This window comes from Crocodylus siamensis, chromosome 15 (genome assembly GCF_052110815.1).
Source record: "Crocodylus siamensis isolate JL-2025a chromosome 15, ASM5211081v1, whole genome shotgun sequence".
Lineage (NCBI taxonomy): Eukaryota > Metazoa > Chordata > Crocodylia > Crocodylidae > Crocodylus > Crocodylus siamensis.
The window spans coordinates 14,615,580-14,643,052 of NC_143409.1; the positions used below are offsets into that span (position 1 = coordinate 14,615,580).

The 27,473-nt window shown below is 51.7% G+C and overlaps 2 protein-coding genes and 1 non-coding gene across 5 annotated transcripts in view; 2 read left to right on the top strand and 1 right to left on the bottom strand.

Annotated features, from left to right (window-relative positions):
• The window catches only part of FANCI (FA complementation group I), a 29,955-nt gene extending 22,217 nt beyond the window's left edge, over positions 1–7,738 (top strand). The window contains exons 25-36 of one of the 3 annotated variants that reach the window (XM_090029632.1): positions 146–262; positions 1,342–1,393; positions 1,921–2,048; positions 2,191–2,259; positions 2,364–2,451; positions 3,035–3,216; positions 3,648–3,704; positions 3,789–3,848; positions 4,140–4,229; positions 5,377–5,472; positions 6,057–6,182; positions 7,601–7,738. In XM_090029632.1, the coding sequence (XP_089885758.1) occupies positions 146–262; positions 1,342–1,393; positions 1,921–2,048; positions 2,191–2,259; positions 2,364–2,451; positions 3,035–3,216; positions 3,648–3,704; positions 3,789–3,848; positions 4,140–4,229; positions 5,377–5,472; positions 6,057–6,182; positions 7,601–7,666 (1,131 nt within the window). In that variant the 3' untranslated portion in view covers positions 7,667–7,738. Of the gene's footprint in view, positions 1–145; positions 263–1,341; positions 1,394–1,920; positions 2,049–2,190; positions 2,260–2,363; positions 2,452–3,031; positions 3,217–3,647; positions 3,705–3,788; positions 3,849–4,139; positions 4,230–5,376; positions 5,473–6,032; positions 6,183–7,600 lie in introns of those variants that run through there. The other 2 variants (XM_090029631.1, XM_090029633.1) reach the window with 2 other exon arrangements.
• POLG (DNA polymerase gamma, catalytic subunit) lies at positions 7,563–26,662 on the bottom strand. Its single transcript, XM_090029634.1, has 22 exons — positions 25,843–26,662; positions 24,805–25,000; positions 23,688–23,855; positions 22,873–23,019; positions 22,230–22,309; positions 21,454–21,636; positions 20,694–20,836; positions 20,279–20,402; positions 19,299–19,523; positions 18,664–18,784; positions 17,387–17,461; positions 16,926–17,078; positions 16,232–16,392; positions 15,628–15,681; positions 15,116–15,233; positions 14,331–14,466; positions 13,935–14,181; positions 13,395–13,517; positions 12,579–12,747; positions 10,694–10,902; positions 9,174–9,334; positions 7,563–8,114 (listed from the first exon to the last, which is right to left on the bottom strand). The coding sequence occupies exons 1-22, from the start codon at positions 26,487–26,489 to the stop codon at positions 8,050–8,052; spliced, it is 3,705 nt and encodes a 1,234-aa protein (XP_089885760.1). The 5' UTR covers positions 26,490–26,662; the 3' UTR covers positions 7,563–8,049.
• A 146-nt stretch (positions 26,663–26,808) lies between these two features.
• Positions 26,809–26,881, top strand: TRNAR-UCG (transfer RNA arginine (anticodon UCG)). Its single transcript has one exon. It is a non-coding gene; the product is annotated as a tRNA-Arg (tRNA).
• Positions 26,882–27,473: the final 592 nt, after the last annotated feature.

A 27,473-nucleotide genomic window follows, 5' to 3' on the forward strand; every position in this document is an offset into this window, starting at 1 on the left:
AAGTAGCATCTTTAGAAAGACCTTGCTAATAAATTCTGCTGCGTGAATGTTGGTGCTGCCGGTGCTTCTGCCTGTCCTGGTCCCTTGGCCTTTGCCTGACTGTGCATGCTCATGGGTTTTCTTCTTCTCTCTTCCTTGCACTAAGAGGTCTCTAGTGAACCAACTCGGCAGCGCGGAAGATGACTTCAACAGCAAGGAAGCCCTGTCACTTGTGACTCTTCTCTCCACTTTGTCCAAGCTCTTGGAGCCCTCTTCTTCACAGGTACTCGGCAGAGATGAAAGCAGATATGGGGAGTGTGTAGCTATGGCATTGGCGTGGGGTGGGGTGGGGTGGGGTGGGTGGGGGAAGGTTAGCGGCTCAGTTGGACACCTGACTCCAAGATGGTTTGGAAATGCTCATCCCTTCTGTGCTGGCAAACAGAGCAAGCATTGTCTGTGTAGCAGGTCTCCAGACTGCTATACTAAATGCTTTCAGGAAAGTCACATTCAGCCCCACCTAAAAGTGGGGGATCATTAGCACTGGTTGGTGCCCTGCATAGCCCAGGCAGGTGTTGTACAAGCTCTCTCAGTACCTTAGCTAACTGTTCTGTATTACTTGTATTGCGGTAGCACCTACTGCCCCATTGTGCCAGCACTGTACAGACACCTAACAGAGAGTCCCTCCCTCCTACCCCATCCTCCCGCTGAGACCATCCTGACCTCCTTTTACAGCCCTGCCAGTGCCTCAGTTGTGATTTGCAGCTCTGCCCTTTCTGCACCCTCCCTCACACCTCAAGTGTGAGCTGCTGTATCCCTGCGAGCTGCTCTTCTGAACAGTAACTGTTGGTTAAGTAAAGCAGTGCTTGTATTTCCATATGAGTAAGGATCCAAGTCAAATTATGACTAGTCTGACCCCAACTTTCCATAAAAAAAAGGGTGGTGGGGAGGGAAGAGACGGGGAAAGTGCCTGCCATCTCTCATACACACTTGCAACATTAAAGGGCTTGAACAGGGGTGCCCAAAATTTTGCCTAGCCAATGGATACACTGAAAGTTTGTCAGGAACCAATAGATCTCATTTACCTCAAATTAAATGGAGGAGATTATAAGGGGCCATGGCTGAGAGGGAGTACAGATAATCATATGTCATGAACTGTCTCGATCCCAGCATCTGCCAGTAAAACTCCACATGCAACACTTGAGTGTCTTTCTGCTAGCAGGTGTCTGTTTCCTGGAGGGTCCAGCTGCTGCTGGGCTGAGAGCATCACACTTGGGCTGATACTCAGTTTAGTTCTGCCATTTAATGCAATGTGTTATATGTGTCAACTTTGGCTTCATGTGGAACCTTTTTCTCCTCGTGTAGTTCGTACAGTTTTTCTCCTGGACCGTCAAAATTTGCAAGGAAAGCCACTTGGGTGAGTAGGACTTGTGGGGTCGCTGCAGAGTTTCCCTCCTCCCCATCCCTAGCTTCCCAGAACTGCATTGTACTTTGTAGAGGTGGTCATTCTCAGCCTCGCTGCCCCTGCTTATGGTCATTTAACTGCTTGATGATAATGGCAAGCAGCCCCTTAAAGTGCACAGCACATCTCTCCTAGTCGCAGTAGAATGGACAGTGGTATCTCATTGCCCCTTTACACGCTGGACTGGGGGAGGGAGAATTGTGTCCTCTTTGGAACACTTCACTCCTGGAACATCCTCATCTGACTTGCTGTAAGCTAAGGGGGATGGTTAGCAGCGATGTTGGGTCATATCTAAGGCTATCTGCGGAATGCTGTCTGCAGATTTCTTGCTTTTCAAGCTCCTCCTTCATAGCTGCGGCATTTTGATAAGGTTTAATGCAGCCCAAGCTGCACCTCTTCTGGAAACATAGCACAGGGACATGCGCAGGATGGCCGGCATTTGTGACTAGTCACTGACCACAGCTTCCTCCCTTCCCACACAGAGGATGCCCCTTGCTGTAAGGCCCTGCTGACCTTGCTCTTCAACCTTCACGTTCTCTACAAGAGCCCTGTTGGCCTTCTGCGTGAGCTTGCCCAGGATATCCACGCTCGCCTTGGGGATATAGATCAGGTATAGCCCACAGGTACAGTCCCCAGTGCCTTCTGGTGTTGCAGAGGTGTCATTGGAGCATGTCAGGAAAAAGCCCCAAACCCTGCAGCACTGTGCCTGACTCTTTGGTACTGATCGTTGGAGTCTCGCTCTTTCCCTGCAGGACATAGAAGTGGAAGATCGGTCCCATTTTGCCATTGTGAACTCCAAGACAGCAGCCCCTACTGCCTGCGTGAGTTGGAACTGAGCGTGTCAGAGTTTGGCACAAAGCTCTGAGTGAGTTGAGCTGTGCCAGGAAACCCACTTTGTCCCCTTCTTGCTTTCTTTCCATCTTAGCTGCTGGTCCTGGCTCAAGCAGAAAAGGTCCTTGAAGAGGTGGATTGGCTGATCAAGAAACTTAACCATTTGGGATCAGAGACTTCCGGTAACAAACTGGCCCTTTGTTTTGCTTTGATCCCTGAAAGAAAGGAGAGAGCACAAGGAAACACCTCACAGTTTTGAACCACCATCTCATTGGTATTCTGTGCTGGCAGTAAAGGTGCCTTGTGTGTGCTTGTCCCAGTTCAGAACTGGAAGGGATAGCAATATACTTTTTAAACAGTCCTTAAATTATTCATCTTGCCCCACACCTGCCTGCATGCGCACACATACCCGGACATGTACACTTACCTGGCTTTGCTTTTCTTGTATCTCATGAAGATGGGAGCTTGGATCTCACCATCCTTGGTATTGGTAGGGACTGGGTGTCAGTGTCATGCCAGGCTGCATGCGTGTTCAGGAGAGGGCTGACTGCTTGATCGGGGGCAGGGTAGGAGGGAGGGACTGAACATGTGCACTGTGGGATGGCAGAAGAGTTACTGTGCACTTGCTACCTAGGCCATATTGCACTTTAGTTCAGAGAAGGGGACTCTTAAGTCCGTTTATAACAACCTTTGCACCCATTTGGTTTTCCTGTTGTCTGTGGGAGTGCTGGTGTGTGCTTAGGTGTTAGTTTCTCTCTTTAGAAGACTCTTCTCAGGCATCAAACCAGATCCAGTCCCTGGAGAAGGCCATAATCCTGCAGCTGGGGACACTGCTGACTGCTTATCACGAGCTGGTACAGACAGCCCTCCCTGCAGGGAGCTGTGTGGACACTCTGCTGAGAAACCTCAACAAGACCTACACTATCCTCACCTCCCTTATCAAACACGTGAGTGCTCCTGCTCTGGACTGGGGGAGGGGGAGGCGTGTAAATCCCTTTCCTTGTCCCCCACAAGTTCACAAGGACTCCTGGCAGCTGACAGAGGCTCCTCTGAGGGCCGGGATTGTCAGCATGATCCACTCACCACCTGCGAGTTTCCACCCTTCTCTGGTAGCTGGCCTGCCCAGCAGCTCTCAGGTCGCTAGGTGATGACAGTGGTGGAAGTGGCAGAGGTGAAGGGAAGCCTCCTTCCTGCTGCCTTGTGCTGCTTTTGGCTAGGGAGCCCCTTCAGGCTGCTTTCACCTAAATTCCCCCTCCCAATGCTCAGTGGACTAAGCATTCCCCCTCCCAATGCTTAAACTGCCCTCACCTGGAATGAGAGGGTGAGGAGGATGAGGGGGAGTGTCTGGGAGAGACTCACTCTTGTGACTTCTTTGCAGTATCTTCAAGTTTGCCGCAGTGCCCCAGGCACGATTCCAGGGAGGCTAGAGAAGTTGGTGAGTGTCAGCCTCTTGGGGTTGTTGGGGGAAGAGCGTACTCACAGTACGTGCAGTAACCTCGACATCTCTGCTCCTGTCCAGGTGAAGCTCTCGGGTTCCCATTTGACTCCACAGTGTTACTCCTTCATTACCTACGTACAGGTAGGAGGGCTGTATATCAGGCTTAGGATGTACTGGTAGAGTTGTAGGGGTGGGAAGCTTACTTGATGCTAATGGCCTAAGCTTCTGAAGCTATCAGAATTAAAAGGGAAGTGGCTTTCTGCAACCCTATGGCTTTGGCAATCCTAGGATTCTTATTCCTGAATCAAAGCCCATCTGTCACTCAAGGAGCTGACAGTCAGCTGGAGAGAGGGAAGACTCCTCTGCTCTCCGTTGACTATGATCTGTTCTTGGCAGCCCTGTGATGCTGGGTCTTTGCATTTCTCCCTTCAGAACATCCATAGCGAAAGCCTAAGCTTTGCAGAAGAGAAGAAGAAGAAGAAGAAGAGAGAGGATGAAAGTGCTGTAGTTGCCACAGTCATGGTGAGGCTGCATTATGCTCTGTTAGGGTTGCCTTGGCTGTGGTTGGAACAGCAGCGTGGTCAGTCCTTGTGTTGGTCTCTGAAAACTTGTGATATGGATGGCATCTTAAAGTCCAGCTCCCTTATGGGGGGTAAATGCATCGGGACCTCAGCTTTCGCTGAAGTAAAAGTAAAGTCTCCAGCCCTCCTCACTGGAGAGAAGTGACCCTACTGCATCCTATAAAAACAAGGACTGAAGCCAATAGCAACCAAATGTGGGTTCCCTCTTGGTACTGAACTGATCTTTGATCACTTGGAGATGCTGATACTGAACAGAAACCTGCTAGCATGCTAGAACTGGCTCTTCAGGCTGTTGAAGTGTTTTTACATTTGTTAGTAAGTTGAGAAGGGTAGGACACTTGATTCAATTAAAACCCACCATGCGGGAAAGTGGGAGGGAGCTGGAGTGTTAGTTACATTGGTGTAAACCTGCTAAGAAGTCCTGGCCCCACAGGGCCCTTAGTGACTTGTGCTCTCAGCCGTCACAGCATCAGACCTTCCCACATAACATTAACTGAGCAAATACTGCGATGGCTAAAAGCAGGCAGGATAGAAGACAGAAGCCTTCCTTGCTGACCATGAATGTGGAGAAGCGTTGCCAGGAAAGGGAGATTCTCCTAGAGTGGGATGCTGCTTCCTTGCTGAGGACCAGGGAGCAGAGGCACAGGCAAACCAACCTAGGCAGGAATGCACCAAGAAGCTTGGGAGTGTGTTTGAGAGGAGGGTGGTACATGGGCTCCCGGCATGGCACAGCTGCCAGAGCTGCCTCTCCAGCAGGTCATGGGCAGGCAGAGGCAGCTCCCAAATGGCTTCTGGGCCAGAAACCTTATAACCAGTGCTGGGCAGCAGGGCACTGGTGAAGCACTGCCCACAGTCTGGGCGTGCCCTGGGCAGGGAAAACCAAGGTCTTTGGAATGTATTTGCTACAAGTGCCAATTCCTTATGCTTAAGTGAAGTTTAAAATCTCTTCTGCCCTGGTCTTTGGAGCCCAGATGGTAGTCTGAGGACTTTACAAACATGTGCACTGGGGTATTGATGCCCTGGGTGTTTGATACTGTACGATGCTTACTGTGAGGCTCACTTCCAGGCCCTCCCATTTCTCCCTGCAGGCCAAGGTGCTTCGGGAAAGCAAGCCGATTCCAAACCTCATCTTTGCCATCGAGCAGTATGAGAAGTTTCTTATCCATCTCTCCAAGAAGGCAAAGGTAATCAATCAGCTCTGCTGTGATTAGAGGGCAGGGGGCAGCAGCATTAATGCTCAGTGAGTACTGTTATCCCTCCACTTGCTACTGGATAGTGACACTGATTTTAAAACCTAAGTCAGCCATCCCTGGAGAGAATAAACCATGATGGGGACCTTCTCCCAAACTCCAGCCACAGGCGGAGAAGGGCAGACTTGCCTAAAGCTTGGCCATCTTGCACTTCCTTGTTGAGTTCATGCTGCGGCTGTCCCTGGTGACTTCAAAAGCAGCTCATCCAGGGTGCCACACAGCATTCAGCAATGCAAGGCTTTGGCTTGCTATCCCCAATACCACACCCTTGTTCTGTTGATGGCTTTGCCTGTTGGAGAATGGGGCTGGGGATGCTGGGCAGACTGATGAAGGAAGTGGTGTGTGGCAGTGTCATGCTGTACCCAGACTTTGCACCAGTCCCATGCTTCCGTGGTGAGAGAGGTGAGCAAGGCCCCGGCCCCAGTGCTACAGGAGGGTCAGGCATTTCAAAGCAGTACAAAGGAACAGGTGTGGCTGCATCACTGACTTTGCAGTGCCCCCTTCCTTATGGCTTCTAGGTGAACCTGATGCAGTACATGAAGCTGAGCACCTCCAGGGACTTTCGCATTAGCACATCCACACTGGAAAGCACGCTGCAGGAGCACAACACGGAGGAGGCTGAGAACGAGCCAGACACCAACCAGGTCAGAGCTCTTGTGGGGGAGAGGCTGCCTGTGCCTGGAGCTCCTCTCTACTTTCCAGTGAGAACAGTGCTTAGCTTGGGGGCATGCTGCATCAGTGCAAAGTGCAGCTGCCTTAGCACTGTCTTCACTGTATCAGCCCCTAACTTAGGGTCGTCTGGCAGTTTAGGCAGTAAAATATCAGAAACAAGCAGGGGCCTGACCAGTGCTGTAGCCTATGCTGTTTCTGAGTCCTTATAAGTTGCCTTGACTTGACACTGGAAATCAAATTGGGATGTTCTGTGTAAAAATGTAGTGAAAGCCCAGCTGTTAACACTCGACTTCTATCTCTAGGTTTGCAGTGCAGGAGAAAAACCCACTTTCCTTGAAAGTGGGCTTCTGCCCCCTTACCACTGTTCATGTTGTGGGTGGTGGGCTACAGGCTTGTCAGCATTGTTTCACTGGCTCTTCCTAGTTCACAAACGTACTATTTAGCATAGCTTTTCTGGCCCATGTAGATTAATCCAGCTCAGGAGTGAGAGATCTTTTAATACAGGGTTGTCAACCAGGGGTATGTGCGAGCAGGTGGGGATAGAGCACTGCTGCCTCCTAGGAGCGGGGGCAGCGGCACCCCTCTGTGGGGTGGAAAAGCTCGCACATGGCAGCTGCTGCTGCCACACCAGCCCAGTGAGCTTTCCCACCCCCGCCCTGCTCCTGGGAGGTAGCAGCACTGTCCCCAGCCCCCTACATCCAGTCCCTACCTCTGTGTCTGTCCACATGCTATACACCCCCCCCCGGTTACTTAAGAGTTTTCAACCTTTTTTAGTCTGTCTTAGAAGTGCTCTAATGCAGGGTGGGGTAGTACGTGGCTGGGAACAGTGATGCTGCTTCCCAGGAGCAGGGCCAGGGCAGGGTGGGGAAGCTCACTGGGTTGGTAGGGTGGCTGTGGCTGCCATGTGCAACCTTTCCCACCCTGGCTCCCAGGAAGCAGTGGTGGTGCTCTGTCCCCACCTGCCTGTGTGTACCTCTGGTTTATAACCACTGCTCTAGTGCTTCAGCCCAGGTATGGACCATGCCAGGCCTGCTCCCCTTTCACCCAGTACTGAAGGCAGAATAATGTGGTACTTCTGAATCATCATGAAGGGAACCTATGCCCCTCTGACTGCATTGGCGTAGGGCTCCACTGGTCCCTTCTTGGGAAACTTTATCACAACAGGGCTGTAGTACTCAAAGGAGATGAAACAAAGCCGCTTAAACTCCAGCTAGAAGGGCTAATTGCTGAATAGGGCAGCTCCTAAATGTATGGTTCCCTGCTGTCTGTGAGAATACTCCAGTTTGGAGTCCTGCATCAGTTGTGGAAGAAGAGGAGCTCAAGTTCAGTAAATAGACATGGTTTCTCAAAAGTAATAAAACCATTCTTCACTTTATTACTCTTCTTTTAGACTGGTACAGCTGAGCAGGCCTGTGAGAACCAGGAACCCCAAAAGAAGAGACGGCGAAAAAAATAGGCCTCCTTGGGCAAGGAACTCTCACTTAGCACAGCTGGCACTGACTGGACTGTTGTAGGCACAAAGATTGCTCTGGTACTCCAAACTTATGCTCAGGACCCCTCTGGGGGCTGTGTTGGCTCTCAGAGGCACAGGCAAAGGAAGGTGGATTTTAGAACAGGCTGCATTCAGTAGACTGGGAATTGCTGCAGAAGCTTGTCTCTGCCCTTAACCTGTGCTGCTGTTACAGGGCCCCCTCCCCAGCCTTGTTCCTTCACAGCAGAGCAGAAAGGATGTGTCAAGTTGCCTGGGTCATGGCCAGATCTGCCCTGTGAAAACCACAAGCATCAGTACTCCCTGCAAATACGATAGTTGGCTGGAGCCTCCACTATCTGTTCCCAGTTTCATTTATTTTTCTCCAGTGAGCCTTTGGTTATTTCAATAAGCTGATATATATCGAGAGCTTCACCTGCAAGAGAGTTGAATGTTGTTAATTCCTTCCAGCCTAGGCACTTTTCTGCTTTGGCTTTGATGTTTTGAAAAGAACAGCCCCCCCCCCCCCCCTTTTACAGCATTTAGTACAGAAGCCCTAAAATGTCCTCTGCTGCAGAATACAAGACCTCTGCCCTGGGGTAAAGGACAGAACCCAGAAGCTGCTTGAGTGGGAAATTAACTTCCCCTCAGTGCTGGGCTAGGATCACATAAGGGTGAGACCAAGACAGCTGTTGGACTTCTCTAGCTTGGCCACTGCTCTGTTGTATTTCTGCCAACCTTGCTGAAATGCACTTGGTGACTTTACTCTCCTCAGTTCAGAGGGAGAATCCCCCTTCTTACCACTACAGCTGAAGTCTTTTCCTTAAGAATGCACTTTGCTTTTTCTCCCAATAAAGATTCATTAAAAGGAAATTGTGTAGCGTGTTTCAGACAATAGTTGAACCATACATGTTTCCCCCTGCCTGCTCCTTGTCCCAGAGCCATCCAAACAATGCTACTTGTCTTTTCGTGCTAGGAACAGTGTCATGTTTCAGGAAAGAATTATCAGTTACCTCTGACCTAGGGGCTGTTTAAACACAAACACTCATTTGCACCAATTAGATGGTGTTTGTGACAAGTGCTGAGAGTAATTACTACTTCCCTGGATTGGTGGGTCTCAGTGTGGCAAGAGAAAGGCTTCAGCTTGGAGCCTTTGCAGTTTTCTAAACAACTGTGCTAAGCCAGAAGGGTCAATAGGAGGAAGAGAATGCAAAAGGCCTAAAGAGCTCTTGGAGTGGCTGTCATCACATGAGCTGAGGCTGCAGACAGCCAGTGTCATACTTTGGGTTCATAAACAATGGCCCCACCTAGCCTGGAAGGCATCTTTTTCCAAGAGGCCTCCAGAATGGTGCAGCTAGAAGAGGCACCACAAAGAAAAACATTTCCCTGCTGCCTGAGGGCTAGCTGCTCAGACCCAAGTGCTCTGTAATCAGCCATGGGTACCTGCCTGCCTGTGGCTTCCAGCGCATGGCTGCAGGCTACATGGGGTACCTACCTGGTGAGATGCCATATCTCTTCTCCATCCCACTTGGATTCGATGGGGTTTTGCAATCCATCGTCACCTCCTTCCTTAAGCACTGATCAATATCCACGGTGCTGAAGAAGGCGACGGACTGAGGTAGATCCTGCAAGCCTAGTTTGTAGGCAAACATGCACCTGAAAGAGCAAGAGCCCCTGCACTTAAATCCTTGCCCCTCAAGAAACATTCCCCTCCTTCATGCCAATGCTGCGAGCGAGGTCCAGCTCTGTGGTAAGATAGTCTCAGGCTTACAGGGAGGCTCAGTTTTGTGCTTTCGCATCTGCTGGCCTTTCATTAACCCCAAATTCCATGTTCCACACAGATGAGATGATTTCTATCCTCAAGTATCCTAGCAGGTGGGACTCTCATTAAGGCAGGCTGATTGCCCTAGGAGCTCCTCCAGGACATGCTGAGTACCAAGGTCTGTGAGCTAGGGGCTTTCTTTTTGTGCGGACTGTCTACTCCCACTTTCTGTAGGCCTGTTTCTACAGGGCCTGAAAAGACAACGTGCCCTGTGTAGGAGCCTTAAGGCTGGTATCTTTTCCTGCCCTCAGCTACAAGTCCTGTTATTATAGACACGGATGCTGTAATTGGGCCCAGCCCAGCCCACAAATAGCACCAGGGGCTCTGTCAGTCAGTACTAATTATTATTTTGCCCCATTTGTCCAACGCTGCTGAGGTAAAGTGCCTGGTAAGTGTCAGGTAGCACTAGCCAAGTATTGCTGGAAGAGATGAGGGAGGGGCAACCAAAGGTATGCAGAGAAAAAAAATAGACACCAGCTACTTGATTCTAGCTAATCCTCCCATACATTGCAAGTGTCCTATTTTCCCAGCATGAAGCTTTATGCCATCAACTGTAAAGCCATTGGTGCCAAGACACTAACCCCCCACAGCAAGTGCCATGTGGGCAGACTATTCGTTGGTATATCAAACTAGAAACAGGAGTGAGAAGCTCTGCTTGGGAGTTTCCTGTTGAACACAGTGCTGTGGGGTTTGTGAAAAGATGCTGCACAGCCACATGGATGTGGCTCATTACAGCTCTCCAGTGCAAATCACCTAAGAGGCAGTATCCAGGAAGGTGGCAAGAGGGTCTTGGTACCCACAAGTTTGCAGAGCTGGAAGAGTAAAGCTTCCAGGCTCCTGGTCAAATCCTACCCTAAACATGGTCATCCGAGATCTGTTGGAGCCTCTGGGATTCCTATCATGAACCTACTACGCTGAGCTCCCTTAGCAGAGAGGCTGGAGGCCGACTGCTTGAGATGACACCCTCCTGCCTGAAAGATGTTTCCTCACCACATTCTCATCTCTACCTGGCTGTGTAAGCCCACAGCAGGGCAGAAAACAGGACTGACTACTTCAAGTCTAGCCCCAGCACCAAATGTGCTGAGGACAAGACATAAGTGACAGGTGAGCTCTGGGTCCCTGGACACACGCCCTCCCATTCCACCTGCATGGGACAGCCAGGGTGGGAGATGTCAGGAGCCTTGAAGTCTTACCGTGTCAGAAGGTTGGTGATCTGCAGGGCCAGTGCAGCCCGGTAGCGATCTTCCCCCTGAACCAAGTAGCGTACCTCGTCGTGGATGCTGATGCAGAAGCGCCCATTGATGTTGAACTCCTCAAAGAGCCATTTCATGGAGACCAGCAGGAGGTGGAGGTAGTCCACAGCTGAGCTCTGCACCACCCAGTTCACTCTGCTGGTCATAAACTGGAAGGAACAAACAGACCAGATGCTATAGGAGGCTCATGGGGTTCATCCCTACCACGGGTGCCCTCCTGGGACCTGCCCCTGCAGGGTCACCTCCACCATGAAACAGGAACAGATGCCAGGAAGGACTTCACAACTGAGGCAGCATTTGGGGGCATACAACCCAGTTTAAAAATGAGACACTCACACCAAAACATGACCTCAGAGAAAGGGATTTGCCGTCCAATCCCAGACAGGAAAGGCCCTGTCACTCACGCCCTAGGCAGTTTTGAGGCCACTATAACAGCAGGCTGCTAAACGCTGCAATTTCTTTCCTTCCTATTCTCTCATGAGCCCTGCCCTATAACAGGTGCACATTCCCAGAATGCTCTTCTAGGGACTGGCCCTTTAAGTATAGCAGACACCTGAAGCTACAGCCCCAAAGAGGCTATTTTGCAGTTGTTGCTGCCTCCATCTCCCTGCTGGCAAGTGATTTTTTCTTATTCTTGGGAATCTGGGCCACTCGCAGGCCTCTCCAGAACTAGTGTGGCTTAGCAGGCTGTGCTTCCTGTTAACAGTCAGTAGTTAAGAGTTTAGCCCCCTCTGCATATGCTGCCCTGGTAAATGTGCTCTTCTGGGGAGATTCCAGCTTCCCTGTGCCTATTCCAGGTGAAGGCTAAAAACATGTAGCACTTGCAGGAAGACCTGGGAAAGCACCACTGCCCTGGCCATCTTCCTGCTCAAGGAAGAGGCTGCACCTTTGCAAGCAGGGTAAGCTACTGCAGACTCCAGGAGTTGCCAAGGCTCAAACATACCCACACCTGTGACTTCACTTAAGTCTCTGGTGCAGGCAGAGGCACAACTGGACCGGTGTCTACCTTGCTGCTGCAGAGCTGCCTGGAGTGGGGAGGAAATAAGATTGGATTTGGCCTCTATAAAATGAGGTTAGAGGAAGGATGCAGCACTCAGCTCAATAATAACTTGGTTACAGAAGCCTCAACTAGTTGGACTGTAGAACAGTTATGGAGCATTGAGGGAAGAATGAAGACTTCAAATGGCTGAAACTCTTCTTTGCTGTAGCAGCATCTTTTAGCAAAACTCCAGGACATCCCTGCTTGGCATCAAGCACCAGAACCAGTAGAAGCATGCTCAGCACTGGTTTGGCACAGGGAAGATTGCTGGGAGCTTGCTCCAAACCCTATGTCAGGGGCGGCCAACCTGCAGCATGCATGGGGCGCACAAGAGGAGCAAGGGGGATGGGCAGCAAAGCAGCAAATCATGCAGAAAGCAGCAAAAACATCACAGCTGGCAGGGGAAGGGGATTGGTGTGGCACTTGGGGAAGATGTGAGCCTAACTTAAGGCACGCCTGACAAAAAAAAGCTGGCCCTCACTGCCCTGGGTGAATACCGAGCAAGGTGTCTGCAGGATGATATTAACTGCTGCCAGCTGGTGATCAGCCAGATCTCTGGCCACAAGCACCTTGCAGAAGATGGAGCAGACTGCAGGCCTTTAGCTGCATGGGTGGACTCCAATCCCAGCATGCGAGGGGGAGCAGGGTCTGCTGGGAGCTGCAGCGCTGTTCTGGAGAACACTGCAGGCCGGGCAGTGGGCAACTTACAGTTCAAAATGGAGTAACGCGAAAGGTAAACTCTGCCAAGCCGAGCCAGACGCGTGTCCCGCTAATGCCTGCTCTCACCTCGTCCTTGACAGCTGCTGGCTCCAGGGCTCTGCTGATGCGACAACCCAGCACAGGGGTCCGTGGCTCTGGGGACATGGCAATGCTTTCCAGCTTGTTGAACATTTCGGACTCGGTCCCTTTCGCCCATATACGCTGCCTCACCACATTCCACTTCCTCCTTTGTGACCTAGGGGGGGAAGAGGAACAGGAGTCACCATGCCCTCCCCCAGAATCTACCACCTCACACAGCCCCCACAGAGCTGCTGGGGTCAGAGGGGGTGAGGCTCTGGGAAGTCTCTCCTCCCTGGTCAGAACATGGGTGCAATTGGGGGTGGGAGGAAAAGCTATGGGAAAAGCTACACCAGTCTTCTTGTTTTGCAGCCCTCAGTGTGCGATGTAAGCAGGGTGACAAGACAGGAGCTCCTAGCTGAACTTCCAGGGAATACCACAGCCTGGGGTAGGACTGTCACCTACACTCTCTGGAGGCCCAGCTCTGGACAAGCAACAGGGCTGCAGGTCAGGGCCAAGGTGTTTGCCAAGGCTCACGGGACTATCTGAGCAAAGCCTACTGGCCTCTGCCCTTTCCTTGCACAAAAGGACAAGGCCCCTCTGCCCCTCAATCCATTTCATGCAGAGGTCCCCTGGACTTGCTTGCCTCTACCAGTTAGCAGTGAAAATGTTTTACTGCCTCTGCTGTCCTGCTGCCTCTTTCCCCTGCAGCCCTGTACCGAGGGCAGCGAATCACCAGCTCTCAGAAGCATGGGGCTGGCACAGGACTAGTGGGTAGCTCCCCAGTCCCTTTTCCCTTCCCTGTGACCCAAGCTTTGCTCTCACCTCTTTACAGCTTCTCTCTGGATCCTCCCCACATCCTTTGCAGACACAGAACCATCCTCATCTCTCTCCACCTGCAGGTCCAGTGCCTTTACCAGCCACTCTCCTTCCTCAGACAAGTGAAACCTGGGACAGAGGAACCAGTAGGTAAAGCCAACATTGAATCCTGGGGTCTCCTGCACAAAATCCGTTGTGGCAAAACCAAGCAAGTGTGGAGACTTTGAATAAATAACACTTGCCTGGCAGTAAGCAAGCTCCAGCCCCCAGACACCAAGGCCAAGACTATGTGAGAGACACCATCAACCTGCAACATGCTGTGATCTCACCTGGTTACATGGGATCCAACTTCTACAGACACCCACTATCCCCCAGTGCAGCTAGCCTGCCAGGGGACCCTTCTTATCCGAACCCAGGAGGATCAACTTGGCTGAGACAAAAATCGAGCTAAGAGCATGGCAAGTTTCAGGCCAGCTACTCGTGTTCCCCACTACTTGCTGTCACAAATCCCAAGGAAAAGCCCTCCACCTCCCAAGCAGCACTTACCGTCGGACCCCCTTCGTGACCGCATACATGTGCTGCGCCTTTTCATTTGCCTGCTTCTGTGTCAGGCGGTGATTGAACTGCATCAGCAGGCGCTCAGCAAAGGGCTGGCCAGCCCCGTAGATGCGCCCGTAGTTGAAGATCTTGGCATGCTCCCGGTTGATCCCCACCGTTGAGGCAGTCTTGCTGTGCAAGTCGGTGCCACTGCTCTTCTTCCCTTGCAGAGTCATCCAGCCAAAGGCAGTGCAGCCTGTGGTGCAGGAGGGGAAGGGTTAATACAAACCATAAAGAGTCTGAAAGCCAGACCGCAGAGCATGGTCAGACAGGACACTGCACTACTGCAAGGTCCCAGCCCAGCACCCTCCATGCAGCCCATGCCCCATGCTGTTACACCCTCACCATGCATGCCAGCGAACTGAGCCTCTCCAAGGATAGCAGCAATCCAGAGCTCCTGGGAGTCCACGTCTGCTCCTACCAGGTAGTAGCCTGGGGGGGTCTGGACCATGGCTTTCAATTCACTGCCCACCCGGTCAGCCTATGGGATACAGATGGATGCTGCTGCAGCCCCCTCCTTGGCTGTGCCCTGCCAAGCACAGCTCCTCTCCTGCAGCTGGGTGGGCTCTACCTCCCATGTGCCACGAGGCATCAGCATGCTTTAAAGGAGAGGATCCTGGGGCCGTGCTTTGAAGGGTGTTTAGGTGCCCAAGTCCTGCCACTTTCAGTCCAGCCTTTGGTGCTTTTCCAGTGCATAAATTCCAGCCACAGAAAGAAGCCCCAGGCAAGGGTCCAGACACAGCCTTGCTCTTAAGTCCCTTTCTCTGAGAGGCCTGAGGAAGTCCCCATTAACTCTACTGCTCCTGTTCTTCCCCTCCCAGTGAGGTCTTAATTTTGTTCTTGAGCTCTTGGACCTTCTTCCTGCCAGCCCTCCGTCACCAGGCCCACTCACATCAGACAGGGGAGCAAAGGCTTACAGGCCTGACCTCTGCCCACTGCAGCGTTCAAACCAGACCCTTCTGCACTACTCTTCCCCACACCAAAACTGCCCGAACTCCAATACCCCATCCAGGCCACTTGCCACTAGCTGGGAATACCCTGCTCCCCCTTCCCCAACACAGGTGAGGGGAGTGCCTTACAAGCACGCGCTCTGTACAGACAGACCAGGGCATGAGGACATGGTTCCCTACCCGGGCATTGCTAGCGGTCAGCCAGGTGGGCTCCACTGCTCGGCGGGTGATGGTCCCTGCTGTTATCACCTGCGGCACAATGGCCCCGTAACTGCCCTCCTCATTGTAGTCTGGATGTCTGGAACAGAAGCCAAGGGTCAGCACCTGCACACAGGCAAACAGCATGGAGGTGGACAGCTAACACTTCTCTCCCAGTGCTGGGGAAAAGACATTTCACAAACTGAGAGCAGGTGACAGAACGAGGAGTTTGTGCGGCCATGGTTAAGGGACAGCACCAAAGGGGCTGTTTTTCTAAGTCCTTTTGCATCTCAGCTCGGAGTCCAATCATGACATTATTTCCACAGACAAAGCAGTTTGGGGTGGAGATCCAGGGCGGGAAGAGGAACTCAGGGAAGTGTCTGCCTCCAGCACTGCCCTGAAGGATCCTAACACTTGGCATAGGAAGGGCCTAGTAGTTCCCAGCCACGGAACTGTCCAGGTGCTGTTAACCTGCCTGGTGTTTCCTGACATACCTGGTTACTGACCGAGGCAGCTCCCCCTTCTTCAGCCACACTACGATCTGGGAGCTGGTGAGACAGAAGCAGGCGATTAGGACCCCGACCAGATGGGCCGTGCAGAGCACAAGCATGGCCACAGCAGCCAGGGCAGGACACCCCTCAAAAGGCGCTGTGATTTGGATCATCACTGCAAGAGCTGGGCTCTCCCCCACCTCCTAAGTGCATGTCCCCTGAAGCTGCCCAAGGGCTGAGCATGTGTCCAGCTGGCAGAAGCCTGGATCTTTATGGCCAGGGACATAAAATGATAAGCGAAGCAGGTTTCTGGCACTTCTGACTACCTGAAGACTGTCCTCTGGCTGCAAGGGGGAAAAGCAAAACTTTCTGAAGGGCTCTGATACTCTTTGGCACTGTCCCCTGCACACAGCCCATCCCCACCAGCTGCTGCTTCTCACTGTGAAGCAGAGAAGTGGCACCTAAGGATTCCTCCCCACCTAACTGCCAGCAGACAGTGGCGCTTTTTTGCAGTTTCTCAACACAAGTCCTGTATCACCAGCAGCTCAGCATTGCCCTTGGAGAAAGGCTGAACTGGAGCTGAAGAGTGAGCCATGTACTCCCTCACCTGATGCGCTTGTGGGCATTCCTCCAAAACGAGATCATCTTGTTAATTTCCAGGGCTCTTGTCCCATTGGTGCTGCCAATGCCAGCCTGCAGGGTGCCATCTTCCATTTTGGGCAAGAAATCCCGGGCAAAGGGGCTTCCCACATTATTGGTATTCCCATCCTTTAACAGCAAAGCAGAGGAACTGGGCTTATCTCAGGGCAGGGCATAGTAAATATCAGGGGAGTCCTGGGTATACCCCTACCCCTCCCCACTGCTTGAAGTCATGCCTGTGACAGCAGCTGTGACCCAAACAGCAAGACAGGGACCCAAGCAGGCTACTTTAAAAGAACCAAAAGCTGAAGGAGGAAAGCAAGTGCACTGGGCAGATGGGAAGCTGCCAGGAGCCTGAGAGAAAGCCAGGAGACAAGTCTAGTTGGACCAGGCGGCTGGTGAAGGGGTACAGAGGCAGCAGTACATGGACTGTCAGATGGTTAAGTACCTACAGCCCATGTGCCTTCCACAAGCAAGCTGGCCAGCGGGTTCCACAGCATGGCTCCACACCATTTTTCCCCACTGGGAAGAATGGCCCCTTAGGGGCACGATTCTGATGCTCTGGCACCAGACTCGAGCCTTGGAAATTCCATGCTCAGGACAACTCCAGGGAGGACTCAGCATCACACATGAAAGGGCCGCCCCACGAGCTCCACACTCACCTTGTGAGGCAGCTTGAAGAACCAGCAGCCAGGGATGTTGACGTCGTCGTAAGGGCCATTGCCATGGTGGTAGCAAACCTGGCTGGCTACAGGCTCCATCTCCACCTCCAAATCAGCAATATCGTCACATGTACCTCTGGCATGAGGCACCTCCTGTAGTTGGAGGCAGAAGGCAAACGAGCCTCAGGGGTGGAGGAAGCACCGAGCGATGGAAGGGTCACCTTGCTGCACAAGTGCTGGGGACAGGAGCCTGAGCCTCTGTGCACTACAGGAGACACAGCCACAGGGCACCCCCTGCCCCCCCTCCCCCTAAGTGTTGCACCCTGAGAAGGAAGGAGCCACTTCTCCTCTTCCAGGCATGATTCTGGGCTCCACTTTGCTCAGTGGCACCATGGCCAGCTCAGGATTGGTGCAATGAGGCCCAATTAGCTGACCTTTCCCACAGTGAAAATCTTGCATACTTTTGTGGGGCTGTTGCCTGCTTCAGCTTCCACATCAGTGGATGTCTCAGTCTCCAGTCGGCTCAGCTCCTCCACCTGGCAGTGAAGGTGGGAGAAAAATTGGAGCAGTTATACCATTTCAGCCCATTAGCTTCCCCACTCCATCCTCACAAACACATGGATCATCAATGTGGGTGAGGGGCCCTTCTTCCCCCACCCCCACTGATGAGAAACCGGAGTGCTTTGGATTCTCTGCCAAATCAGAGGCTGCCAGGACAGCTTTTCCAGAAGCTTTCCATGTTGTGAAGCTGCTGTTTTCCTGCACATTTTAGATCCCACAGCTCTATAGCCTCCCTTGTTTTACAGTGGACACTGTGCTGGCACCTGAGGGATATCTAAGGACATCAGAGCCTGTCTTTATTCTCGGTACAGTGCAGAGCAGAAGGAAACCTTGCTGGCTCAGCACCAACTCAGAGTTCTGCAAGGCAACAGGCAAGTCAGGATCCATGACTACCACTCACTGGCCTCTCTGCTGAGATTGCCAACAAGGAGGCCAAGGAGACGCATCCTTTGGGAACTGGATTAAGCCTAATAAGTCCTTGTTGCAGTGCCATTAGAGAACAGTAACTCATTCCCCCTGATTTGAGCTGGATTTGAACTAGCAAGGTAGAAGTGAGAGCATTTCTACTGTCCCCAAGATCTCTGGGCCAGCTGCTTTGACTTCACTTTACATGCTGTTCTCCATATATATAAAAAAATATTAACCAGGCAAGGGGACGGCTATGCAGGATATAGGGGCTTAGTGACTACTTGACACATTTAGAATCCACAGGCTCTTTTCTGACAATATTCTGGGCTACCAGGACTCACTTTTCCCCCCCAGAGTAAACTCTCCCCTTATCTGGGACTGCCCTGCTAGGATTTCTAGGTCCCTAACCCTTGATTACTGGATACTCCAGAATGCCAAGTCAGAGGCTACTAAGATTTGGCATCAACAGATCTCCAGGGAGGGTAGTATCCTGGCTAGATTTTAGGTCAAAGAGAGGGCTAACCGAGGCACCTAGACGTAGGGAAAAAAAAATCAGGACAAAGGGTTGTACTGTCCAACAGTCAAGAAACAGCCACCCAGGCCTTTCCCTAGCTCAGGTGCAAGATTTGCTTGTTTGAAGGTGTTTGTGCATTGCAGCAAGGAGTCAAAGTTGGCTGGGTCCTTCCTCCTGATGGGAGCAGGCAGATTTTCTCCCTTCATCAGGGCCTCTGCATTCTTCCTTCCTCCTTTCTACCAAGCCCAGCTTTACCTTCTGCCACACTGTGCTTTTGTCTGTTAACATGTACTCCTCTTCAAGGGAAGGAGCCAACAAGAGGGGTTGCTCCTTTCCCCTCTCCTTACAGTGCTCCTTGTATAAGTCCTCGATGACCCTAGACAGAGATGATGGAGGAAGGATAAGTGCCAACTGGGAGCCTGTGATGACTGGATGGGAGGCAGATTTCGTATCAAGTATCTGATATCACCACCACCACCAGAGGCAACATCCTAGGGTAGAGAACTCCTAGATGCCTCAAGTCTGTCCAGGTAAGCACATGAACACAAAGGCTATGCTATCACACAGCACTTTGCTGAATCTGGTCTTCAGCCACAAGCTGCTTCTCAGACAGAGGCAGGTGAAAAGCACAGCTTCTTTTCAAAGTAAAATAGATTTGATTTTATTTTTTTAAATTCCCTAATGTTAGTGTCTTGTTTAAGTGACAAAGCAGTTCAAATATCTAGGGCTCTGGATTCAATTCATGACCTTTTCCTCCCCCCAGCCGCCGTGCCCCTGAAGTTTTAGAAGTTATCCACTGAAGCCAAAAAACACTACAGGAGTCTCTCCCAGCCTTCTGAGTGCAGTGACTTTCTGCCATCTCCCCAAACAGCACAGCCCTTCTCTCTTACCTGTGGGGACATAGTGGCGCTTCGGTCTCTGGGGTATCCCCTGGGAAATTGTCCTTTCTGCCTGGCACGAGGTAGCCCCAGCCATACTTCTCCGAGTAATGCAACGGGAAGCCATCCCAGGTTAGTCTCATGAGCTTAGGTGTCACTCTCATTTGAAGAGTGATGAGACTGGGACCGGGCACCCAGTGTGGACTCTCCAGCCGTGGGCACAGCTTACGGTACCATCTGGAGATCAAAGACCACAAAACTGGAGAGGGCAGCAAACTTCCAAGAGCAGTTTCCCACCTGACTTCCTCCCATTCAGTTAATGCTGTAGTAACAATGACTACCCTTCACTGCTAACACTTCTAAGTGCTCCAGCCCAAGCCCTCTCTTCTGGCCTAGCACAGTTCTGCAAGTTGCATTGCAGGAGAAGGAGTTCTCCATTCCCTCTTTACACAGTTATCTGTGGAAAAGCAGAGGGACATAAGGCTGTAGTGAAGCCTGCAAAATGTGCAGAGTAGAGGAATTGCCAATCCTCTTCTGACACTAAAGTGTTTCTGTGAAGGGAACCTCTCAAAGCAGCTGCCAGCATCACAAGGCAGGTTCCCTTTGAATGTGGAACATGCATACTGAGCTCCCAGGAAACAGGTACAGAAGGACCACAGAAACGAAGCATTTGTCTTCACTAGAAATAGGGGAGCAATGTAATGTCCCTACAGGCTTACCTGAGCAAAGAGCTGGCAAATGCTTTCCTAGTTTTTAGTGGCAATTCACAGAAGTGAACTCCCATCTGCTAAGGGCTGAGCTGGGCCCAATCTTGCTGTCCACTTCAGTTTCTCTGCTAGTTTTCAACAGTTCTAATACCCAGGAATGAGGTGAAAAACGGTGGCCCTTGGAAGAGGCGCCCAAGTGGAATTTCCAGAGTTCAGCAATTACATTCACAAAGTGATACCTCGGCTACATGTTGAGCTATGCAACTCTCCTTTTGCATGACTCACCTGGGGTGGCCTGGCAGGTGCTGGGTTCTCTTGGGCAGCAATGTGACGGTCTCCTTCAGACGCTCCAGGCACACCTGGCTCTCAGGGACTCCTAGCTCCTCCTCTTCACTGGGGGGACCAGGGTCTGTTCTTGCAGGAAAAGTAAATCTTAGCAAGAAATATTCTCTGCACTCATGCAAGCTACCCCAGTGGCAAACGCAGCCTTACAAGACAAGAACTGCTCCTACATGTCTTTATGGTAGTAAGTTACATGAATAAGCTTCTCCTGGAAGGCTGAACTTCTTCCCCTTGTTTCAGTATTACTTACCAATCAGTCTCTCATCTGCATGAATCTCTTGGAACCTTGTTAGAGCATCATACTAGTTGGCATCAGATTGCCCCCGAGCCCACCCCTCCATCACACCAAGGATGCTACCTTCTTGCCATTCAAGCGCAGATGGGTTTGCCACCACTTCAGCTGCCTTGCTTTTTGCATCTTTGTTTTTCTTTAACGGCTTCTTCTCCTTAAATTCCTGGACATCCCACTCCAAATCCCAGAGCCAAGGGTCATCCTTATACCTGTGGGACATACCATCGTTATGCCTTCCGGGTTTGACAACCGTACAACATTTTGCTCAACCCCACATGCTAGGGAAATCCTACCAGCCTAAACTCCAGCACTGCTTCCCATCTTCCCTGTTCACTTGTGGGTTTGAAGGAGGCAGATGAGAGCAGCAATGCTAGCTTTTTCCTCTCAACCCCACCCCTAGTGCATGTGCCATCACCCCTCCATGCAGCCTTGCAAAGCACTTTCTATTGCCTGCTTAGCCTCTTGAGGCTTCTAATAAAGACAATCAGTGCCAATTCCAGAGAAAACATTCAAGTGTGGGTGCCTGCCTCTTAGGAGTTGGACTGAAGCCATCAGAGAATCAATACTAATTCTAAGGATAATGTCCAAGATGTGGGCACTTGTCTGCTGGGACCTGGATTGAGGTCTTCAGCATATCAGTCCTTACTAATACAGAAGCACATCTGCCCTGCATCCCATCCACAATCTAGACCCATTACTACCATTCTAGTGCTAGTTAAGCTCCTTAGCTGACCAGATGAGATCATTTTGCTTTCTTTTTCCATCACCAAGTGACAAAAATCAAGGACCCTTCTTTGCAAGGCCCCTTCTTTGTCCCCACTAGTACCTCTCATTATATAGCAGCTCACAGGCGTCATTGGCCAAATTCATCAGCGATTTCTTCATCTCCTTCTGCAGCTCTTCATAGGTGCCCTGAGCCTCTTCCAGGTATCTCTCCCAGTTTTGATTGACAGGCAAGTAAGCAACACCCATTTCCAGCATCCCTGCAAACGTCACAGGATGTGGGCATCTAGAGCACAAAGGCATGGTGTTATACAGATAGCATATGACCTGTAAGGACTGGGCTATGCCAAAGAGGAGGATAAAAGTTTGTAGGGTTAACCCAGCATTCTATGTAGGAGCTCCCAAACCAGCATTCCCTTTGACTCTTGTCCCGCTTAGCCTCAATTACCACGGGCCCAAATACGAATCTGTATGTATGGCAGGCAGGAGGAGGTCCATTTTGCAAACAAAAGACCCTTCAATCCCAAGCACGGAAGCTTCACTGACGGATCCCTCTCATTAAAAGCTTCTCTCCTTACCAGAGCATGGAATGACGATTCCTATTTTCTCCTAGACAGGGGAAAGGAATCAGAGTCCCCACAGCAACTGCAATCAGTGCTGCTCCATAGACTTGACAGAAGTCTGCCACTGCAGCCTTCCTCAACACAAAGTTCTCAAACACTTTTGGCCAACCCAGAATGTGAGTTCCCTGCAGGAGATCAAGCCTGCCAGGACAAGACCACAAAAACTTGCCCAACTCTCCTGCATTCATCCAGACTACAGTGGCTCTCACCAACAGATGTATTTAAGTTTTGCTGAGGCTGGGGCCAAACTCCTCACCTCTCCATGAAAAGGGGCAGCTGTTCCTGGAACACTTCATGAGTGGCTTGGACATCAAGGGCACAATATGTCATCAGCTCCTTCAGGGGACAAACAGGCAGCACTCAAGGAGATTACACAGCAAGTAAACCACAGAGCAATGAATTGGCAGTGCCAAGAGGAAATCCTCACTGAGGCTGGAGTGCCATTGTTTGAGCTATGACTGTCAAAAGCCTATTGCTAAACATCTCAGTACCACAGTCTACGCCAGCCTTACAAGAACTTACTCTGGGGTCTAATCTCTAGGAAAGGAATTGGATGCATCCTCATGTAGGACAACTGAATCTTACCCAACCAATGGCTATGTTGTAAACATGTGCAGACAGAGAGAACTGCACCCCCTTTCCAACGATAAGGATCCAACTGCAGCTGTTCTGATCAGAAATACAGACATGGTGCCTAAGGAAACTAGATGTTGGCTCCAGGTGCTCTCTCTCTCTCCCTACCTGTGATTGGGAATGCTTTGTATAGCTCCAACCACCCTTACAAGACATGGAAATCAGGCTTTTACAGCTAGAAAATATCACGCCAACTGAGACTTGTCTGTTAAGTTAAAGGAATCCCTTGGCCCAGCTCCTCTTTCCTAGAAGTTTCTGGCCCTTACCTGGAAGTTATTTCTGATGTCACTCATAGTCCCTTTTACAAACAGCTCACGGGCCTCCTTCTCCAGTGGCTTGCCCCCAACATACAGGTCATGCACATCTGCCAGGTTGTTAATGCTGCTGATGTCTATCCAGTCCCAGGAGAGACCCTGGGAGAAAATATGCCAACAGGAAAAGAACAGGCTTTGAATGATTCACATATGCTGTCCATCTAACTGTTCTCACCTGTAGAAAATCAGGTCCCATTCTGATTAGAAAACGGGCAACAGAAGAGAGAGAACAAAAGGATGTGTTTGTCATTGAGACCAGCATCACAAGCTGATAAGAGTGGAGAGTTAGCATAATGAATGGAACAGGACAGGTAGGGCAGGACTAGATTAGTAGGGTCTTGTGGCAAGTAGCTTATGTCTGATGTGACAGAGAAAGGGCATCAACTGAAGGGAGGCAAAGGATGAGTGACCAGCCAAAGCATTATGTCAGAAAAAATGGAGCCCGGCTTGGGTTCAGGGTGTAGGGATGGCAGGCAAGGAAAAAACTCCACTTTTGATTAGTAAACTAGAGCCCATTTCATCTGGGAGTCGCTAGGAGCGGTTAAGTACTTTGCTGTTCTCCTGGAACAGCACAAGAGGGAATGTTACAGATTCCTCTCCCTCCCCTTGCACAGAACAGCTGGACCTATTCCTTTCAGAGAGGCCAGATCAAGGCACCTCAGGGAGGAATGAAGGTGGATGCTTCTAAACTCTAAATGGAGGTGGCCGGCAGTCCGGGCCTATGGCACAAGGCAGTGGTGCGCACACATTCTGAACCTCCTACTCACTGCAGACCCTTTGGCTTGCTTATAGGTTTTCTTCATGTGCTGCTTGACCTGCTGCAATCCTTTCCTCTTGCCATATTTCGCAGCCATCCAGAGGCTGCGCTGGAATCCTGTCAGTCCAGAGATGGCCATGTGCATGCTCATGGTGTCCAGGAACCGCATTCGAGAGCCCTGAAACACAGCGAGTTAAAGGCTAGGCATCTGGGGGCTGACGCACCTGGATATGCGTCACTGACTGACCTCTCAGGACCAGAGAGGAGCCAGCAGGGGGAATAGCCTGTCATTGGAGCAAGGAGTGTTTACATGAAAAAGGCAACAGACTGGGATTTGACTTTCAAGCTCTCCTTCCTGCTCCCCCAACTGCTGGACTCACAGCATCTGCTAGCACTGAAACAGACTCACACGTACAACTGCTCTTAAAAACCAGCTGGACAGACCGGAGACCTGTATAACTAACAGCAGTTGAGGTGCCTGCTCCTTTTGTCAGCTGCTAGAATTTGGTGTCAACAGATCCAGGCTTGTATTTGCTGAAACAAGGTGCTAGCGAAAGCCCTACCTTCACTCAAGTTATTTTTGCCCTGTACCCTAAATTTTTCATTCTGTGCTACTTGTCCTCTGAGCCCTATGTGGCTTGCTTAAAGCCAAACATAACAATTGTGCTTTCCTTTTCTGGGAGACAGAATGAACAGCAGCAAGGAACCAAGCATTGGCCTTCGGGAAACCCTGTACAGACAGAGTGCTTTCCAGCTGCAATCCCAAAGCAATTCGCAAAACTCAGAATAGCTCCCTTGAGGCAGGGGGTGAGGAGAAGTGCTTTGACTCCCATTCTGTGAGCAAACCGAGGCAATGAACTTCAAAATAAGGTGAATGCAATTGCATATGCAAAGGCCCGTTTCATTTATATACAACTTCCACTGCAGAGGTAGCTCAGGTAAGCACACATGCAAAGGGTTATTTAGCTGGGGAACAAGCTTTCACTTCCTGAGCAAGTTAACATAAATATATTTTCTTTTTACCAAGGTAAGTCATTGCACACAGTTAATCCAGGCACTCAAAGCATGGCACACAGGCAAGGAGAGCAGGACCAGAAGACACAGATCAAAACCAAGAAAGGACCTACCTGGATCAAGTACTGCTCTTTTATGTGCGCCCGATCAAAAGCAACATTGTGACCCACCACCAGTCTCTCCAGCCAGTCCCGTTTGGCAGCACAGTTAGTGTCTGCGGCCGTCTCCAGTGGGATGAGGTCAGCCAGCGTCAGTTGGTTGGACCAGGTGTAACGTTCCTCCAGCAGCCGCTTACTGCACCAGGAGTACCTGGGACAGAAGCATATTCTCCCATGAGCTGTTCCAGCTGGAATACGAGTGCTCTAGGAGCCCTGCACAGTGGGCCCCGGATCTACTTGGTCTTGTGGGCCCCTCTGCATTTTAAAAGGTGGTACCTCTGCTTTCCCTCATCAAGAGGAAGGCAGGGTAGGTTTGCACCTTATAGACTAATTAAATTAGAGACCTATATAGCACAAACTTTCCCTAGCTGGAGCTCACTTCATCAGAACGGTCATTCCCTCATCAATGCAGGATGCCCAGCTGGGAGAAGGATCCCCCTGTTGTCCCTGGCAGAGGAACCAAGGAAAGACTGAACTAGGAAATCAAGTTCCTCTTTCTTCCTGGGAGAAATTTTACCATCTTTGCATTCTCCTTTGCCTGAAAAAGGGTGTTTGGGCCCAAAAGCTTGCAAAGAAAGAAATTTTTTTTGCTGCTGCTTGGTTGGTCTAATAAAAGATATCGCTTCTACTCCAAGAGTTGTGTCCGCCTATGCCTTTAGGCCAACACGGCTACAACCAATATCTGTCTTCCTTCAGAACACGCCTCTCCTGAGCACGTTGTCAGGAAGCAGGTAAGGCTGCCTACCGCGCTCCTTGCTTTGTCTGTCATCTCCAAGGCTGTGCGACCACAACGGAGCTCCCTCCCTGAACTAGCTAGGCCTGTGGCCTTTAGCAGTGGCCTTCCCCTAAGTACAGCAACACCTGGAAGCCACTCACTCCCTACCGAGCCAGCGTGAAATATTTAGTGCAGAGGGATGGGGCAGCTGTGCCACCCTCCCAGCCACCTCCACTGCAGTCGGGCTCATCCTGCCTCTGCCCATCGCTCCATCTCACCAGGCTGTAGGAGAAACAGCCACGGCCAGGGTGGGGCAGGACCCGTCGGCCACGCACACCTCCACGTCAAACACCAAGGCGCGCTCCCCGGGATAGTCCACCATTTCCGTCTGCCCGTCGGGCCCGTACTGCGTCCAGCCGGCCTGCCAGGCCCAGGCGGCAGGCTGGGGGGGCAGCACGCACTGCAGCAGCTGCTCGGCGGCCTCCAGGTAGGGCAGGCTCTGCTTCTGCGCCAGGTGGCGGAAGTGCTGGTCCAAGTTGTCGCCCTGCAGCGCGGGCAGGCGCAGCGCCACGTCGGGCAGCGTGGACGTGGCCTGGCCCCACAGGCCGTGCCGCCGCAGGTGCTGCTCGCTGCGCTGCACGCCGGCCTCCGCGTACTCCACCCGCGCGCCCGGGAACAGCTGCTCGTGCAGGGCCCGCGACAGCATCTGGATGTGCAGGGGGTTCATGCGCCGCTGCCCGTCCTCGTGCTCCCTCGCCGGCGTTGATGGCGACGGTGTTGATGTTGACGCTGACGTTGACGATGGCGCTGGCGCTGTCTCCTCAACCTCCGGCAGCGGGCGGCTGGTGCATGAGCGCGAGGCCCACCTGCGCCAGGCTCGGCGGCGCCAGGGGGCAAAGGCCGCAGTCCGGGGCAGGAACCTCATGGCGACGCCGGCGGGCCCCAGGGGGGCCCCTGCAGAGCTGGGCGGCGAGCCCCGTGCAGGGCAGCCCCAGGCCCCGCCCCCGAGCCCGGCAGCGCTTCAACCGCCGCCGCCCCGGCCTGTACCACGGCCGCTCCCCCGGGACCCCTACTCCAGCCGCCACGGCAGAGCCGAGTAGTAAAAGGAGCAGGCACCCCACCGCCTTCCTCAGAGCTTCCGGCCTGTTGTCTCCACCCCCCGCTCCCCTTCCGGCGCAAGTGGGTTCGTCAGTTGTGCTTCACGTCAGCTTTGTAAGGCAGCCACGACAAGCTGTCGGGAGAGTGGCCGCGTGGCCTAATGGATAAGGCGTCTGACTTCGGATCAGAAGATTGCAGGTTCGAGTCCTGCCGCGGTCGCGAAACTCCGGGTTTTTTGTCTTTTTTAATTATTATTATCTTATTTTTGTCCCCCATGTTCCTTTGGGCAGAGATGTGCAGACAAGGCCACAGGGTTACGCACTTGGTTGGCAAAGGCACAGAAAAGTTTGTCAGTGGTGGACCTGGGTGACAGTCAAGGCAAGCTTAAGCAAGCTTGGCCCCTGGGACAGATGTTGCATGAACGGATTTGACCCATTTCAGTTCAGTCTGATACTACTTGTCTCAAACCAGTTTGAAGCCATTTTGAAACTGGTTTCTGTGCACTGAACTTCTATTATAGGTTTAAACCAGTTTCTGATCACCTAAACGATCACAAATGAGTTTGTGAGTAATGTCCTTCATGCTCGCGGAGGTCTCTGAGGCACAGGCCTGCCAGCCCCTGCATCTGCCCGCAACATCTGTCTTGCCCCTGTGTCTGTCCTGCTTACCCCCTCACCTCTCTCTGCCCAGATGTTCAGCTCCACTTGTTTCCTTGGTGCGGGTGACGCTCCCACCCTTACTGTCTCTGTCTTGCTCAGAACTTCTTACTTTTTACACTTGTCTGAGTTTTGTAGCTGCTGTTTTTGTCCTC